Source organism: Hylobates moloch, unplaced genomic scaffold (assembly GCF_009828535.3).
Source record: "Hylobates moloch isolate HMO894 unplaced genomic scaffold, HMol_V3 SCAFFOLD_15, whole genome shotgun sequence".
NCBI lineage: Eukaryota > Metazoa > Chordata > Mammalia > Primates > Hylobatidae > Hylobates > Hylobates moloch.
In genome coordinates, this window is record NW_026652290.1 from 29868553 (window position 1) to 29888481 (window position 19929).

Here is a 19929-nt window from a genome sequence, read left to right on the forward strand (position 1 = left end):
CTTACCTTTCCACTATATGCACTGAGTCCATATGTAGTGAGAGATTTTCCTCCAACCAAAACAACATCATCTCCAAATTTATAAGAAGACTCAAGAAGTGATTCAACTGTGAAAGGAACCGTTTCCATGCTCTCACGGTCTCGGTCCCACTGGAAGAGGTCTCCATCCAGGGAAGGAATGATCATCTTATTCCCAAATACCTAAAACAGAAGCTAACTTTTTTAAAGGGCCATAACATTAATTATTATTTTTTCTTATTTATCCCAGAAAAATAGAAGCATCATACCTTTAAAAGAATAATAGTAATTAAGAGCTGGAGTCTTGATCCTGATGTACTCCAGCCTCCTTCTGAGTAGCACATGAAGCAGCGCAGTCCATCAACCAAAAGTAATTTAAAAGAACTACCAATCACTCCCAGGTCCTACACATAGTACTCTAGTAAGGTTTTTCTCAAACTCAGTTTACCATGGGCCAAAAGGGTCCCATAATGGTAGGTGAGTTATCAAAAGAGAGTTTTATGATCAAGTGAGTTCAAGAAGAGGTTACTATAGGAGCTCTTATAGCCATTAGTATGTTAATGTGTAATATGATTATGTGTAGTATGCGTAATATGAATATTTAATGTGTAAATAGATAATGTATGCAGTATTTTCTAGGGCTATTTTTTATTAAGGCCAATTACTGTCATAGACTCAGCTCCAAGGAACACAGGTTTAGAGATATTGATTCAAGTAGTGTCCCATCCCTTCTTTTATTTGCTTTCTCAAATCTGCAATGAGCTAGAAGCCTGGTAAGTAAGCTTACTGGTTTTGTGTTCTCAGTTGCCCTTCCTTCTTTTAACAATGCTTATTAAGGGCCTACCTATGGCCTGGCACATTTTGATGGTTGGGATAGATCAGTGAGCAAAACAAACAAATCACTGCCTTTGTGAAGCTTAAACTCTGGTGTCACGAGACAAACAACTTAATAAATAAGTAAATTATATGGTATGTTAGGTGATGAATGCCGTAAAAAAAAAAAATGGAACAAGATAAAGGGAGAATGGTAAATACGCATGGGGTGGAGAGGGGATTATCAATAAAGTGCTCAGGGTAGACCTCACTGAGAAAGTAACATTTGGGCAAAGTCTTAAGCATGAGAGAGTTAACCAGGCCAGGCCAGGCTTTGCAAAGGCTCTTAGATGGAAGTGCACCCATCACGTTTGAAAAACTACAAGGAAAGTGAACAGGCTGAGGGGCAAGAGTGGAGGCAGAGAGAGCAGGTGGAAGGTAAGAGATTAGTTGATAAGCAGTCAGCTGTTTAAGGTAGTCAAGTTTGGGATATAATTGAAAGGTGAAGCCAACAGGATTTCATGGTGGATTCTCTTTATGGCATGAGCAAAAGAAAGGAGTCCAGGATAATTCCAAGATTTCTGGCCAAGAATATCTTATCTCTTCAGTAAGAGTTTTAGTACATGTCTTTGTGACATTGATCTTTGGCATTTAAAAAATGCATAATTTGATCTGCATCAATTAATGACAGAACTATTTTCCTGATTATCCAGGCTCAAAACTTTAGGGAACAGGAATACGAGAGAAGTAAGAGTTACCAAATTTTTCTACATAGTTCTTTGTTTTTTAAGCAGCAGACTGCTTTCTTTAAAGGGATACTTACTTGAAAACTCGCATACAGTAACTGAGAGTTCTCATTTGGTGTTCAACTCACACATCTACTTTGCCCCAAACCTGGGGTTTTGGAAGACAGATTAAAAACCACTATTCTAATTCACTTCTTTCTTTCATTTTCCAGTTCAAATCCTTATTATCTTCTGCCTGAACTACCATAATAGCCTCTTTACAGTTCTTAACTGGAAATTTCCTTAATCTTCTATGTATCTTCCAGATTAATCTCTTTGAGTCAGAGTTAAGCTTGTTATAACACTATTCAAAAATCTTCAACAGTTATTATCTTCTTAATAAAGACCCCAAATCCTAAAGATCCAAAATCCTTTACAGGACATTCAAAGTCCTCTAAATCTGACCTTAAATAAACCTTTCATCCCTGTCTTTTACTTCTCCCCAAATGGGTGGAAATCAGGCATGGTTATTTAAACACAACATTTAATGTTACTGATATTGTTCAGTTATGTCATTGTCAATGTCCTTTCTTCTTTCTGGAACACCCTTCTGTACCAACTTTGTCCACAGAAATCCTATCTGGCCTTCAACCTAGCATCACGTATGTTTTTGCTTTGAAATCTAAGAAAATTTTGGCAATGTAATTTTGCTGACAAAAATCTTCCCATTCCTTAACTTTCCTTTTGTTGTAACTATAATCTGAGACACTGTGATATTCTCAAAAATTGTTCACTGTACCTCCAGGAAATACTTACCAGGTCAGCTAATTTTATATTTATGTTTATACAGTGGCTGTAAAAGTAGTGCACTCATACCCAGTGCCCAAATTTTGTTATCTAATTCCATTGTTATCTAATTCCATTCTCCACCAAAAGGAACCAGGACTCCTCAGAGAAATGGCAGATTCCAGGGCTGGGGCAGTGTAGATGCAAGATGAGCCTTTACCATCTTACTCTTTCAAAAAACAAGGATGTGCTTGAAAAGGGTGAGGGCACTGGCCAAATCTGGGACAATTAAGCACCAAAATAATTAAGTACTGAATTTTTAAAAATAGGAATTCACATGTTCATACCAATAGCAAATAGATAAAATAAATAATATATGAGGGAAAAGGGAGGGCTGGAGTTGGAAAAATTAGCATTTTGCCACCATCACAGTAAAGACTGGGTCATACCAGTATCAGCAATGGTGCTAAACTGAGGTGGAAACTTTAATGAAGAACAGAATATCTACATGGTCTAGGGTGTCTCCTTACAGAGTACTTATTAGTTCCAAGAAATTAAAAGCAAAAGTTATATATCATATAGTGGAGATAATACCTTGATTGGATAACCAAAAGTAAAAATCATCAATGAGAGTTAGATGCCCTGAGAGAGACTGCATCACCTATGTAGTATTCCAGCCAAGAATGCACAACCTGAATCTCAGCACAAAGAAACATCAGGCAAGCACAAAGTAAGGAAAATTCCATTTTAAAAATAAAATAACAGAGAAACCATATTCTTCAAAAATGTCAATGTCAGATAAAGAAAGGCTGTGGAAAAAAAAACTAGATTAAAAGAGGCTAATGTGACAAATAAATGCAATATCTGACCCTAGACTAGATGCTGTACTAGGGGTAGAGGATGCTATAAAGGATATTATTAGTTCAATTGACAAAACTTGAATATGGATGGTAAGGCACTGTATTAATATAAATTGATAATGCTTCTAACTTTTGTAATTACATAACAGAATATCTCTATTAGGAAATATACACTGATGTATTTAAGAGTAAAGGGCCATGATGCATATTTAACTTATCCTCAAATATTTCAAGAAAAATAAGTGTGTACAAGGGAATGCGGGAGAAGAGTGAGAGTGGGCAAGAGGACACAGGCAAGCATATAAAGCAGGCAACCAGGTTGGGGTAGATAAAATCTGAGCATATAAGTTTTTTTCTTTTTCTTTTCTGGTACCACGTTTATTGTACAACTGTCTGTAGTTTGAAATTATTTCCAAACAAGAGTTTACAAACAAAAGAAAGGTACTCAAGAGTCTTGCAGGAGCTCTATAATCAAACTCAAGACCATACTATTAAATGAAGGTTTACCATAATTCTAGACATTTAAAGATTCCTATTGCTCCTTACTGAAAAAACATTTGATTTTCAGTAAGTTCTCAAGTGACATTGGTATATACCTCACCTAATATTACCTTAGAGTCTTGGCATAACTATTTTATTCTTTGTTTCCTTCTATTTCCTGATAATAGATAACAAATTTTATTCTCAAAAATTAAAACCTTTATCTTTTGTAGAATGTCCAACTTGAAGTTGCCATTAGAACAAATTTAGGTCAGAGTATGCACATACCCTACAATAACAATAAGTAGTATTTAGCCAATATGATCTTCTATTTTGAGTTACATATCAGATAGAAAATCAAGTAATTACCATTATCTACCTCCATATTATGTTAAATATTCTATATTTTATTTACCAGAACACTAGATTCAAATAATAAAGTTAAAAATAGATATTTTAATTGGTCATCTCAACAGTAGTATTAGGTTAAAGTACAAACAGAGAAAGCAGGTGTGCATGACTAAAAGAGGAAGAGGAGTAAGTGTGTCTGCAGTAAACAGCATTTATTTTGACTTATTTCCTCTTCCATTAAAAACCTCTTTTCCTCTAAAGCAGTAGCAGGTCCTTAGGGAATACAATGTCTCCTAAGTGCAAAAATCAAGTGCCAAACTAATATGAAATAAAATCCATTTTTGCACTAAGGATGGTCTCTGCACCTCCAAAAGTAAAACTAACCAATCAACCAACAGACTGACCAACCAACCTTATCTTCAATTAAAAATATAGTTTAAAGAACCAAGATTTGATATGATTGACCATACTGAGAAAACTACCTTATTTTAAAAGTTAAATGCTCAACAGCATTAACTCAATAAGTGCAAAACACAAAACAACAACAAGGCATTATGATTCAATAATGAATCATCATGTCATATTTCTGGATTATGATTTTAAAAGTTCACTTTTAAATAGCTGCTCTTCACTAATTGGTTGCTTATGAGTCATACACATGGCTGCTGACCTTTGTGCCAATCTTGTCAAGTCTTTCAGGCTGCATATGTGAAAGCAGATGGAGCTTTTCCTTGAGAGCCACAGAAGCAATATATGCATGCAGTTCAGGTACAGAGATGACATCACCCTTCACAATAGCATTACCTCACCCCCTAAGCATAGGAATGAGTCACCCGATAGTCAGCTGCAAATCTCTTGGTAGAAAAAAATGTAGGTTACGGTGATGCATTTTTACATCCCACTGATTTGTTCATGTAAGCAGCTATTTGTTCTGATTCGCTGCTCTGCATCTCAAACTCATTGTGTGACTTGCTTCTCCCTTAAGTCATTTTAAAAAGTCTAAATTTTTGTATTTATTTTCTGTATTTTTTTCCCTGTTCATAATTTAAAATAAAAGGTGCTAGCAAACTCCCAGAGTCTATCTGTGTAATCATAAAGCAGTTTAGTAAAGTAATTCCGTTTCTGTTTCTTAACAAAATCTAAGTGCTACAATGAATACCAGTGGCACTTGCAATCAGGGACTTCTATCTGAAATTAAAATGTGAAAATAAGAACTTTAATTTTAAAGTGGAGGAAGGAATTTCATGAGAAAATAAAGGAAGTACTACTACTAAAATGAGCACTACCAACAATAAAAAACAAAAATTCCTCTAACTATAAGAAAAAATGTTTCCCATTTGATTCTTCCCTATTTTTCTATGCAGCCAACCCCTCTCCCCGACTGACTCACACACTTTTTGGGGTACATTCAACTTTATTTTCACTTGTTATAAAAAATTTCAAGCATATAGAATGTAAAGAGATTAATAAATCCCCATGTATCTATCATCCAGTTTAACAATTATCAACATTTTGCCAACTGTTTCATCTATCTCCACTCACCTACTATATACTTGTTTACTGGAGTAAAACCATCAAATTTTAAAATTTCCCCTATTATCTCAAAGATCTACTTTATGATGAGGAATTCCAAGTCTACATATTACATCTGATTCTTTTCCCTCCACAAAGGAGCTTCTTTCAACCCCTTTGTTATGCACTGATTTACTTGAGAAACCAGATTATCTGTCCTATAGAATGTCCCACAGTCAGGATTCTACATGTCATTTAAATTGTTCCTTTATTTCCTATATTTCCTGAAAAGTATGATTAGACTTGGAGCTTTGATCTGATGCAGGTTCAATTGTTTTGACAAGAAGCCTTCGTATCTGGTGCTATGCACTTCCTATTACATTAGGGGTCTACAAACTACAGCCCATGAGCCAAATCCAGCCTAATGCCTGTTTTGTAAGTAAAGTTTTATTGGAACACAGCCACACATTCATTCATTTATGTATCTGTCTATGACTGCTTTCTAGCTGCAACTAAAGGCCACATGGTCCTCAAGGCCTAAGATAAGTACCATCTGGCCCTTTACAGGAAAAGTTTGCTGGCCCCTATGCTATACCATATTAAGAGGCATGTAGTGTTTGTATGCCCCACTTTTAATGATGTTACTATCAATCACTTGAGTTTCGGGGAGTCAGCTTGATCCCTCCATTTAAAGTGTCCCATCAACTTTTTACCATTTTAAAATTGCTTGATGGCCTACTATTTCAATAAAAGAACTAGAATAGCAATTTCTAATTTTATCATTCTTTCTGCATTTATTAGTTAAGATTTTTTTTTTTTTTGCTTTTCTTTTTTTGAGATGGAGTCTTGCTCTGTCGCCCAAGCTGGAGTGTAGTGGCACGATCTCCACTCACCGCAACCTCCGCCTCCCGGGTTCAAGTGATTCTCCTGCCTCAGCCTCCCGAGTAGGTGGGACTACAGGCACCCACCACCATGCCCGGCTAATTTTTTGTATTTTTAGTAGAGACGGGGTTTCACCGTGTTAGCCAGGGTGGTCTCAATCTCCTGACCTCATGATCTGCCTGCCTCAGCCTCTCAAAGTGCTGGGATTACAGGCGTGAGCCACTACTCCAGGCCTAGTTAGGATTTTTCTATAAAGAACTTTTCCTCATTCGGTTTTGGAAGCCAGACTTGCACACACTAGCATTTTCTTGATTAGTGACTCAGGCATTAAACACTCTCAAATCCCAAAAATTGTATCCAGAAGTAACTCACCCACTATAAAACTGAAAATTGAAAAGGGTTCAGGAGACTTGGTGAAACCAGTGTGTTCCCTAACCAGGAAAGAGGGAAAAGGAACACACTGGCCCTGATAGTTAACAAAAGCCAAGTTCTGTGTATAAGCTAAAAAGCAACAAGGTTTAAAAAGGAGAAGAGGGGGTAAGAAAGTGTGGCAAGATGCAGACTCATCGAGTGTAGCGATAAGGAAGAATGAACATAGGCCATGAAGAAAGAGAGTGTAAAACACCAATTATCCTAGAATATTTATTAAAGGGGCACACATCCCTACCCCACCTAAGAACCCCAGGGAGCATTTCTAGGATAATACAATAACATGCTTACAAAGATGATCCCAAGGAATAACTAAAAAGATACAACTCATTAAGATTGGGAAGATGTGAAATACATGAATACACCATTAATGTTCTCACTTGTAAGTGGGAGTTGAACAATGAGATCACACGGACACAGGGAGGGGAACAACACATACTGGGGCCTGTCGGGGGTGGGGAACAAGAGGAAGAAGAACATTAGAACAAACACCTAATGCATGTCGGGTTTAAAACCTAGATGATGGGTTGATAGGTACAGCAAACCACCATGACACATGTATACCTATGTAACAAACCTGCACATTCTGCTATATCCTGGAACTTAAAAAAAAAAAAGAAAAGAAAAAGAAAAATATGCCATTAAAAATGCTAAATTGTTGACTTTTTTATTATCTGGAAGTCTCTTTTGCCTAGAACAATTACTTTCCTAGCCATACTAGTTGTTTTGCTAACCAAGGTGATGGGGCAACAGCACACATCCAAGATACAAAATCAAGATGTATCCATACCAACTAGACAAACTGACTGCATCTCATCCAGCCCCATCCCCTGGGTCCCTGGCTCTACTACTCATTTACTATGTGACCTCGGATAAAAACAAACACTTCGCTGTTTCACAAAATGTCTCAAGTTTCCTTATTTCACTTGATTCTCAAAATCGCTCTCCACAACTAACTTAAAAGGGATGCCTTTTTGGTCTCCAACCACTGACTAATGCTTTTATCACTTTGGGCATCCACAGGCTTCCTGCTTTTTCCCACTGCTTTCCAAGTTCCCCAGTTGACAGTGGAAAGGGTTTTCTGATGTTCTGTTTTGCTCCAAAACTTTCAATAAGACTAACGGATCAAGGAGTTGTTTGAAGAGGCATTTGCATTATAAGTCAGTTATCTATAATTATGGAAGTATTTATATTTATACATATTCATAAAGTCTTCACACCAAGTAGCAGATGCGAAAATCTGAAGGAAAGCAGGATAATCCCTAAAATACTAAAACAAATCTATCATTGAAACACTTTTTCTCTCAATTTTCTCTGACTTGTCAGTCTCTCTCAATTTTAAAATGTTGGATTTTAAAGCTTTGGTCATAGGTCTTCTCACCCTGCTTTCTTTCAAGGTGATTGATCTTCTCAGTTCCCATGACACAAGCAATTCTAATTTTAACTTCAGCCCAGACTTTTCCTCTGTCAGCACAAGACCCATAAAGTCAAATGCCTTCTTTAGCATCTCTGCTTGGAGAGCTCTCATGGTCTCTCCGAACTCATATCTAAACAATGCATGTTCTTCCTTTCTATACCTGTTCTTAATTTACTACTAAATCCTCCTTTGGTCTTGTAATTTTATCTTCCTCGTTAAACGTCTTTTGAATCCATCACTTTACTTCACTCATTTCCACTGTCTCCATCCAGTCTATCATCCCCATCTGGATGACTACCATGCAGTCTCTTAACTAGTGTGGGAGACTAGAAATAGTCTCCCAATTTCTGCTGTTGTTCCGGTCCATTTTCTATAGTCAGAGTGATCTCTTCCACTTAAACCTTCAATGGTTTCTCATGGCTCAGGATAAAATCTGAAATGTCTAATACAGCTTACTAGACCCTGCATAACCTGGTCCTGGCCTACCTCAATGGGCTCATTTCGGCTACTGTCTCCCAACCCTCATTCCTGTTGCCATCCTCAACTTCTCTCAGTTCCCCGAACATGCCATGGTAACTCTTGCCTTAAGGCCTTGAGATAGGCTATTTCCTCTCCCAGCACAAACCTCCCCCTACTCTCTATCCATCTCTTGCCTCAGTAACTCCTGATCATACAAGAGAGGCCTTCTTTGACCATCAGGCTAGGTAAGCACTTATGCTTGTTAGAGTCTTTGTGCTCTATCCTGCCTTGTGCCAGTTACCACACTCAACTGCATTATTTGTACTATAATTATTTCATATTTGCCTCCCTAGCTGGCTCCACACAGTACCTTATAAGTTCTAGAAAGTTCTAGAAAGGCAGGAATCACATCTGTCCTGGGCAGTGCACAATTCTGCATGCCTCCCTCCTGCAATCCTGCAATGCTGAATTCAGTTTTGGATGTGTTAAGTTTTGGTGCCTGTGACTATCCCACTAGGGTTGTCCTAGAAGCAGTTTAGGTGCTCAAAATGTGCTGAGCTACATGCTAAGTATGCTCTACGCAGGATGTCTTTGAGTAGTTAATCTCCATAAAGCACATGAAGAATTATTAGTAGAGAAAATACAAATAAATTGGTAAGCATTAAGGTATTTTAAAAAGCATTAAATGTTGGAAAGAGGGAAAGACCTAAGTACAAAGATCTTGGGTTGAGTCTCACCTTTACTGTATCAGACAAATCTCTGAACCTTTTTGATCCTCAATTTTATCACCCAAAAAATTAGGGTTAATAAGAATATTTACTTCACAGGGCTATGTAAATGACTAAGAATAGATATCACTTTACAAACCATAAAGTGCTACTCAAACAACAGTTTATGATCCACGGCTGCTTACTTTGAACTTCTAAGGTAATTTGTATGTGTTTATGTGTATATATACATGTATATTTATGAAAGAAAAAAGTTAAAAGCAAAAATATAAACTCAGTCTAGCTCATGTGACTACCTATAATTCATTGTGAGCTTTATTTTATTCTCTGTTGGAAACTTCAGGAGAGAACTATTATTCATGAATACAAAATTTCAAAAATAACAAAACCTTTTTGAATTCTAGAGAATACCTGCTCCAGAAGTAAATTAAAGGGGGGAGCAGACAGAAAGCTTAATTATGCAAGGTCAGTTATTTCTTTCCCAAACATGGATTCACATCTGTTTAAAAACAAGGCCTCAACGGAGCTTGCAGTGAGCTGAGATTGCGCCACTGCACTCCAGCCTGGGCGACAGAGCGAGACTCCGTCTCAAAACAAAAACAAAAACAAAACAAAACAAAACAACAAAAAAAAACAAAAACAAGGCCTCAAAACCAAATAAAGATTAATTCAATGTAGAATTAAATATATCAAACTGCTTCAGTTTTTGATTTATCAGAAAGCTCTATCAGGCCTAAAATTCTTTGATTGTAACATAAAAACTCTAATGGATTGAAGGTGCTTTTTAAATCAATAAAGACAATCGATGCTAAATAAAAATTAACAAGTATATGTTTGTATATTTTAATTCTTCAAAAATGATACACTTGAATGGAACATACACAGTAAATCTTAATTAACCAAAATGAGCAACTGACTACAATACTAGATGTCAGAATTGACTATTTGTGACTTAAAAAAAGAAAAAGATGCTTCAACATTGTTGCATTATGGAAAGATATATTTTTACTTTCCTGGAAACATTGGGGAAAGTAAAAGGGAGACTGTTTGATAAAAATAAAGGGTCTCCAGGAATCATACCTGAAAGACAAGGGAAGGGGCATCACCATTAGATGATGATGCCCTAACGGGAGGGGTAATGAGATTGTTCAGCAGATCTGGGTATTAGTCAGAATCCATCTCAAGTGATATGCTATATGCTTAAATGTTGAGAAAAACCTCTGCAATGATTTGGTATTTATCTTAAAAAATGTAAATTAGTACTGAAGAGCAGAGAAATATCAAGTTGATAACAATTGTTTAATTATTTTTTTCACTAATTTAATCAACCTACAAAACAAAATGCCTCAAGGAAAACTACCAGACTAGCTTTTTAAGCATACTTCTCACAGTCATGATAAAAGAACACTGATTTTAATAACTATCTCTGCCTTCACCTAGATTAATATATATTCATGACATAAACAATATACATGAAGAGTCAATTTCCTAAAAAAAAATTAAAAATAAAACAGCGCCAAATCAGTTTCTCCTTTGGTGACACGCAATGCTGGGATAAATTAGCTTAGTTCACAGCACTGCTTTAGGTCATGCTAAGGGATTAATATAACAAAATTAAATTAAAGCACTGTTTCATTTCTATAATTAAAAGAAAAGCAATTAACCCAGGCAATTATTTAAATATTGGTTTGCTACATGACTGACAGCTTTGCTTCAAAATAAAATGCCATCTTAGATGACACAGTCTCAAAATGTGCTAGTTTGTGTGCAAATGAAAAACTGCAAAACAACTTGGATAGCTTTCAGTAAAAGTAAGAGAAGCTTTAAAAGAGATTACAGATCCTCTTTTAATAAATACTTAAAAGGGTCTACTAATAGACTCTTTCTAAACAAATCACTAACCAGTAAAGCTGTACCCTTTTCAAAGGCAGTCCCACTTTTCAAAGCCCTTATATTAGTGGAATGCATGCAGTCTGATATGGGGAGGGGGAGGAGGCTGAAGAGCACCAGCATCAGAGCTGTCTGTTTCTGCACCTGTCTGAAACAGAAAGGCGATGTCCCTTGGGGAGAAACATGCCTAAAATAAAGCAAAACCCCAAACCTTATCTAAGTTTAGACGATAGAGTTGTTTGTTCTTCTTAAGAGGAAAAAAAGGGCATATTTAACAGAAAACCAAAACAGAAAACAAATACAGTGTCTCTAAATAAAGATAAAGGTATTCATCTAAGTACAAATTAGTTATATATACACAATTACAATATGCATTCTGAATAACAATAAGGAAGGTCTTCATATTTGAGTTCCAAGACATAAAGAAGTAGATAGTTCAATCTACTTAGATTTGGTGAAGTGATCCAAATGTAGCCCAGAGATCCTAAAGAAAAAACGATGCTCATGTGTTACAAAACAAAATTTTAAGACAATCAGTGAGGAATCACAGACAAATTTCCTTAGTGCTTTTTTCAAGGTTGAATCTGAATATAAATTACTAGAGGAAAGCAAATCAGATTTCGCATCAGGTGGTCCTTCTGAAAATTAAAAACAAAACTCTTAGCTACTATTAACTGGCAAAAATATTACACTTAGGACCTAAGCACATCTGTTAAAGCTAATAGAGTGAACTTTAGGTGCATTATTTATTCTAAGACACAAAAACATGCACCTTAACGGTTTTAGCTTGGTTATGTATCCACACTCTTTTCAGGAGATAGTGGCAAATGAGATTTGTGTCCCAAGGTACACAATTCATACAATTCATTCTAAATATAATTTAAAACATCGGTTCTTAGTGGAACTGTCAATTTCCCTTATCTTCCAGGAGCTTATTTTTTCCATTGACATAATCAAAACCCCATTAAAGCAACAAAATACACTATTTTATAAGCCTTTTGGATCAGAAAAGGTTAAGAACATCAGAGCAAGCCAGGAGGCAAGTATGTACCTAATGGTAATTCCTAGTGAATTTGTTCTTTATTTTCAGAAGAATCCTTAAATGTAGTAAAAGGGAAAGTTCAAAAATTTCTCCAGATAATTTATTTGGGTGTTTCATGTATGTGACTGTACCTAATGCATGAAGTTAGATTATCTTTAGAAATGTAGTACAATTCTATAACTTTACAGAGAAGGAAATTAAAGCTCTACTGATTAAATAATTTAGCCAGTTCACACAGTAAGTTAATGGAAGAATTAAGACTAAAACTGAAGCTCCTGAATCCTAGTCCCTCCTCCACAATACCACACAGTCTAAAAAGTTCCTGTATGGCTTTATTATTCCAGCAAAAGTACATGTGATCCATAATCAATTCCTTTATCAATAACTTAAAAATTATTATACAGTCTATCAAATCCTTTATCCTTCAGCTTCTCAGATTAATAAGTAACTTTGATACTTGCAGAGAATACATCTTCTCTGGTCTTCTGAGTTTAATCTGTTTCCTCGTCATAAGACAGGGTTGTGCTATGTGGCCCAGGCTGGCCTCAAACTCCTGGGCTCAGCTGGGCCCAGCCTCCTGAGTAGCTGGGACTACTCAGGAGGCATGTGCCACTGTGCCCAACTTTCATACCATTCTTGATGAAAGCTTGACATTCTAATGCAGGAGTCCCCACAGGAAGCCATGAACCTATTTATTGTTACCTGGGAGGTGACACCTGTTATATATCCATGCCAGCTCTTTCTGCCTGCTACAACTGGCCCTCTTCCCTACACCAGCCTTTACAACCAAACACACTGGGTTTCTGAGAGAGGAAGTTAACTACTTCTCATAAAGTTAACTATTATGAAGGTTAAGGACCTTAAGAAAACACTGCACCAGATGCATTCCGAAGGTAGTATTACTCTATGCATCCAGTTCACAGCATTTCAAATGGCAGTTTTTGATTTCTTTTTTTTTTTTTTTTGAGACAGGGTCTCACTCTGTCACCCAGGCTGGAGTGCAGTGGTGTGATCTGACTCACCGCAACCTCTGTCTCCCAGGCCCAAGTGATCCTCCCACCTCAGCCTCCCGAGTAGCTGGAACTACAGGTGCATGTCACCACACCCGGCTAATTTTTGTATTTTTTTTTTTTTTGTATTTTTTGTAGAGATGGGGTTTCGCCATGTTGCCCAGGCTGGTCTAGAACTCTTGACCTCAAGCCATCCACCTGCCTTGGCTTCCCAAAGTGCTGGGATTACAGGTGTGAGCCACTGCGCCCAGTCTTGATGATCCTTTTGTGGTGTTTTGTCCAACTTTTTTTTTTCTAAATCTGAACTGGACAAATGTTCAACTTTTGAACATAACTTCTAGATGCTGAGCAGCACACACCTTGCTGAATAACAGATGACTCACGCTCATAATACAGTCTTCTCTCCTTGCTAATATGTTCATAATTTCACAAATATATTTCTATCATATACCAGTTAAGTAATTTTCAAAGTATGGTTGGTGGACTCTTCCAGGGATGCCAAATAGCACACAGTTTTCAAACAAGGTGTGATTTGCCTTTTCACTGGGTTGCTATAAAACTGCCGGTGCCTTGGCACAATTCAGGAACCAAACTAAGAATACAATGGTATTCTTCACTGTCATGCACCTGAACTAAAGGAAAAAAAACAGAGACAGTTGCACTTACAAATGTTCTTGATGAAGCAATAAAAATGACTGATTTCATTAAATCTTGACCCTGAGTAACATATCTTTTTATTATTCTGCATGACTAATTAGGAAGTATGTAACAAGCCTTTCTCCACATGCTAAAGCATGTCTTGAGGAAAAGCACTTCTGGAACTGAGTTGTGAGCTGAACTAACAGCTTTGTTCATTGAGCTCCACAACTGGGTATTTGGTAGACATTTTCTAAAAAAATTAACAAAGTGAACTTTTTACTTCAAAGAACACATCTGACAGTATTTGTGATAAAATTTATGTTTTTAAGCGAATTCTAGAATACTGGAAAACTTGGGCCAGGCATAGTGGCTCATGCCTGTAATTCCAGCACTTTGGGAGGCTGAGGCAGGAGGATAGCTTGAGCCTAGCAGTTCGAGATCAGCCTGGGCGAAATAAGAAAACTCTCTCTTTACCAAAAAAAAAAAAAAAAAGTAGCTGAGCTTGGTGGCAAGCGCCTATAGTCTTAGCTACTTAGGAGGCTGAGGTGGAAGGACTGCTTGAGCCCAGGAGTTGGAGGCTACTGTGAGCTATGATCACGCCACTGCACTCCAGCCTGGGCAACAGAGCGAGACCCTGTCTCTAAAAGACAAAAACTAAAACAAAACAAAAAAACTTGCATCTGACAATTTGCGCTTCACAGCTTCCCAGTACTTACAGACTTTTCTGATGAGATCAGTGGTAACAGCAACAAATTTTTTTTTTTTTAAATATTCTATAAGGAAATATGCCAACATTTAAAAGATCTATGTAACTCAGTCAATATTTTCTAAGTTATAAAATCACGCATGAGTAAAAGGCAAGACAGACCAATGGATGTTAGTGTTCAGTTCATTGATATAGTTTCTGATTCCACACTGCAGCTAACCTTTAAAAAACTTCCCCTTGTTTTGGCAGAGTATTAAAAAAGAATGGCCTCAATTATTTGAAAAGGCTACTAGAATATTCCTCCCTTTTCCAACTACATTTGTATGTGGCTGGATATTCTTCTTTATGTAGTTAAATCAAAACAACAATGCAATATATTTAAGGCAGATGTGGATACAACTGTCTTCTATTAAACCAGAAGTTTAAGCGACTTGCAAAAATGTAAAATGCCACTTTTCTCATTAAATTTTTTGTATTAAAGAATATAGTTATTATTCATAAAAATGTTATGTTATTGTGAAGTGCATTTATTGTTATTTCTTTAATAAAATACATGTTTTTTAAACATTTGTTTTGGCTGGTTGTGGTGGCTTATGCCTGTAATCCCAGCACTTTGAGAGGCCAAGGTGGGATGATCACTTGAGCCCAGGGGTTCGAGACCAGCCTAGGCAATATCGAGATTCTGTCTCCACAAAAAAAAAATTAGCTGGGCATGGTGGTACATGTCTGTAGTCCCAGCTACTCAGGAGGCTGAGGCAGGAGGATTGCTTGAGCCCAGGATTCAAGGCTGCAGAGATATGATCACACCATTGCACTCCAGCCTGAAAAAAAGCTCTTTAGAGCCCTCAATAATTTTTTAGAGTATAAACAGGTCCTGAGACCAAACAGTCTGAGAACCACTGTAGTCTATAAACAGCCTGAGTTTTTAAAGAAAGGGAGGTATATACAAGGTGGTAAAAGGGCTTCAGAGCAGGCAGAATGGAGTACAGTCAGGCAATCTTGGGCTCAGTTCTAACCTCATCATATATATAGCCGGTCGGCAACCTCAAGCAAATTTATTTGAGCTGCAATTTCCTCTTTACAAAATGGGACCAACATATCGACCTCAGAAGGGTTACTATGAGGACTACACTGTGTAAGGAGCATCGAGTATATGTTACAATGCTGGGAACAACATTATATCATCAGTATCTCTACATATTAAACATCCACTCTCAAGAAATGGTCCCAAGAATTTGGGGCAGAAGTAAAATCTAGTTAATCTATCATGTTATCACAGCTGTTTCAATGCCTTCAGATTTTCTTTTTTTTTTTTCTATGAAGTAGAAAATTAAAATCTAGATAATGCAAAGAGGTATCAGGATTTTTTTCCTGCATGAAAAGCGACCAGTGAGCTTTCTGAATAGGCTTTCGATTCAACATTTCTTTTGTTGTTGTTATTGTTGTTTGAGATGGGAGTCTTGCACTGTCGCCTGGGCTGGTGCGCAGTGGCACGATCTTGGCTCGCTGCAACCTCCGCCTCCCAGGTTCAAGTGATTCTCCTGCCTCAGCCTCCCGAGTAGCTAGGATTACAGGGGCCTGCCACCACACCTTGCTAATTTCTTGTATTTAGATAGGGTTTTACTACGTTGGCCAGGCTGGTCTCAAACTCCTGATCTTGTGATCCGCCTGCCTCGGCCTCCCAAAGTGCTGGGATTACAGGCATGAGTCACCACGCCCGGCCTACGATTCAACATTTCCAAAGCATTTTATCCAAAAGATCTAGGATTGGGGGTGGATGGGTGTGAGAGAGGACACTGAAAACAAGGGAGACCTAATAAACCACAGAAAATGGTGCGAACTAAAGACAGTAAGAATGTTGAACTGTAGTTTTAAAAACAGCTAATATAACTGCTATCTGTAAGAAAAGCTTCAAATACAACTAGCTGCTTATAATTCAAACACACTTACTAGCACTCAGGTTATTACAACTATTTGCATTCTACTTTGCCATACCATGCAACTTATCTTTTTGTACCTACGTATATTTCAGTTTGCAAACAGACACATGCTTTGAACCACTACAACACACTGTGATATTACCTCAGATGTAAGCAGCTTACAATCTTCTCATTTTGCTGATCATCTCTTATGTCTAGTTTAAAAATAAAGTAAAACATGCATACATGCGTACCCAAGCATAATCCCAGCAGAAGAAAAATAAACAAGTTTATCTTAAGTAGTAGTTCACTTGAATACCATACTCAATTATAAACCTAATGTAATTTACAATCAAATTGCTATTTGCATTAATAATTCATAATACAATAGAAGTTCTCTATTCTCAAAATATATTTTCAGTATACTGAGAAATAGTAGCCACTTATAAAGTCTACTCAGGGTTTAGCACACAGCAAATGTGGAAATTTGGCAGTGCTGTTTCCTTAAGTATCAGTTCGGGTGCACCAGAAAAGATTCGGGCTGGGTTTACTGGAAAGCACAGGAAAGTCTGTTGTTATAGATGGGTCACTGGTAACAGTTGCCCACTGGAAAGTTTGATCACCAATATTCAGGTCATTCTCAAACCCCTCATGTATGATTTTGTCTTTTCCATACTTAATATCAGCTAGGAAGCTTTTTAAAGAAAAAGACTGATGACAAAAGAGAAAAAAGATTACCCTAGGGAGTGTCCTACAGGAACAACTCAATATAAAAGAAGGCCACGGGCATTCTGGAAAACAGAGGTGACTGCTTCAATGTTAGTAGTCACCACTCAAAAGGTGGACTTATTTTTAAATAATTTAAACAACAGACTAAAGCTCTAGAAAAGGAGAGAGACTTAATCCATCAGAATTGAAGCTAAAGGTGAGGAAAATCAGCTTCTCTTATTTAATCTCCCCCATCTGTACCCCATGAGGGCAGGCTGTGTCCTCACTTTATTGATGAGAACAATTAAAGCTCTGAGGGACTTGAAGTCATGTGCCAGAGTAATTTTGGAAGCGAGGTCTCTTTGAATCTATGCTCTTTCCCCTCTACTACACTAGAGCTCCAAATTATTAAGTACACTTTTTCTGCAAATAATCAAATTTGCCTGGAATTACATTACAAAAAAATTTCAGATGAATTCTGCTTATAATCAGGGAACAATAATTTATGGGATTTTGCAGCACAGATTTCTAACTAGTAAAATTCAATAAAGTTTTTATTTACATTTATCTTATTATTCCTAGAGACCTTGTGATGATAATAAACAATCATTTATAGCTCAGATAATGTGCTTTGCTGATATGGCAGATAGTATCCTCAGCTGCTCACTTACAGGATTAACTCAATGCCCCAAGTAATCCTAAGAAGATGTTATTATCCATCTCATTTCACGAGAGGGGAACTGAGGAATAGAAAAGTTAAGTAATTGCCCTAAAGGGACACAAACTGTAAGAGGCAGACAAGCCTGAAACCTGGGCAATAGGGCCCCAAACTTCTTAATATTAGCAACTACTCATTAGAATTAAGTTTTCCAGTCAACAGTTAACAGAAAATTCTTACCTCTGGTTTGCTAAGGCTGGATGACACCAAGGAACCAGATCCCACATCCAAATCCCACTGCTTTTTACCGTGATTTTCAGGATCCAAGGCAGCAATTCTCCCATCTAAAGTGCTGATAATTACTAATGACCTGTAAATATTTAAAATATTTTTTAAATTAAACAGATATCTAAGATATTGGGCACTTATCCCACATACTCAAAAGAAAACCAGCCCATGTCCAGGCCTCTATTCATAGAAAGGAAGAGGGGGCCTTCTACCACTCTTGCCACCACTGTCTTTGGACCAAGACAATTTCAATATGCCCTTTATCTGTTTATGTAACTTATGAAAAGCCCCTGACCCATAGGTCACCCTTCATTCCACACTCTAATTCCCATAAGGAACACAATGTCCCCTGGTATGTCCTCTTCTACCTACATACCTCCTGAAAGCCTTTCCCCTGAAACACTGTCTTCCCTGATCATTCACTTATCTTCTTGCTCTCATAGAAACCGGGCTTTCCCTGAGGACATCGCTTCCCTACAGAAGCACAGAGAATTTTTTTCTCCCATAACCCTTGCTCAGAATGGGGCAAGTGGACTCCATGTATCTCATTGCCATTTCCAGACCACTTTTTTCCTCTCCTCTCTGAAAATCCTCAGGATCAGACTGTTTTGTCCCTTACCCCTCCTAGTAGACATCTAATTGACCCTTAGGTAACTAGCCCCATCCTGGAGGATTTCAGCTGCTGGTTTACTGTCATTACCTAACATATTTAACATACTTCTGCCTCAATTCTTTGGGTTTTCAATATCTGTCTACCTTGCTTCAGCTGCTCCTGTGGTCAGACTCTAGACCTTGTTATTACAAATCACCGCAACCCCCTAACCACCACCCCCTCTCTTTTCAGCTCACTTCCTCTACTTCCCTGACTCCAAGAAACTTCTGACCCTATGAGAACCTACAAGCCACTGATACTACGACCTTCACTACCACCATGCCCTCACTTCTTTCTTAACCAGTTAAAATCCCACAGTCCTTCATCTTAAGCACTACTTTGCACACACCTCAACTCCCTACCCTGCTTCTCACATGTCACACTCTGGAAGAACTGGTTAAAGTCAATCTTCTCCCCTTTCTCACTCCTACATCTGTGCAGTTGAATGTATCTGAAGATAAACATACCATGTTGACCATCTTCACTTTAATTAATGATCACCAACCTCAAAAAGGCTACTAACAATGCTCAACAATCATAACACCCTTCCCTAGCCTATCCATTATGCCGCTGAACCATGTTAACCATTCATGTCTCCCCACTCCTCAAACTTCTGATGCCAGCTCTTTCAAGCTCACACATCTCGGTGACTGTGCTTCCTATTTCATAGGGAAAAACAGGAGAAATCAGCTTGTTTCCCTGCCACCTCTATCTATTCAACAGTACCTGGACCGTGAGTTCCACCTTCCCTCCTGTTAGTGCAAGTGAATTGTCCACACTCCCACCTACCGCCAACACCGCCACTTAAGCAACAGAGCTCCCCCGTACACATTCGTGAGGTCTTGCTCCTGCAAATGTCTCCTGTCACTCCCACACTGTCAGTCATTCCCTCTCTACTAGAATATTCCCATCAGCATTTGCTATAAACTGAACTTTTGTGTCCCCCCAAAAATTCATA

General features: G+C 37.6%; 1 protein-coding gene across 1 annotated transcript in view; it reads right to left on the bottom strand.

Moving 5' to 3' along the window:
* EIF2AK3 (eukaryotic translation initiation factor 2 alpha kinase 3) overlaps positions 1 to 19929 on the bottom strand; it is a 72331-nt gene that overhangs the window by 39930 nt on the left and 12472 nt on the right. Inside the window, exons 2-3 of the mRNA XM_032176966.2 lie at positions 18272 to 18401; positions 6 to 200 (exon numbers count right to left, since the gene is read on the bottom strand). Of these exons, the coding sequence (XP_032032857.1) occupies positions 6 to 200; positions 18272 to 18401 (325 nt within the window). The remainder of the gene's footprint in view (positions 1 to 5; positions 201 to 18271; positions 18402 to 19929) is intronic.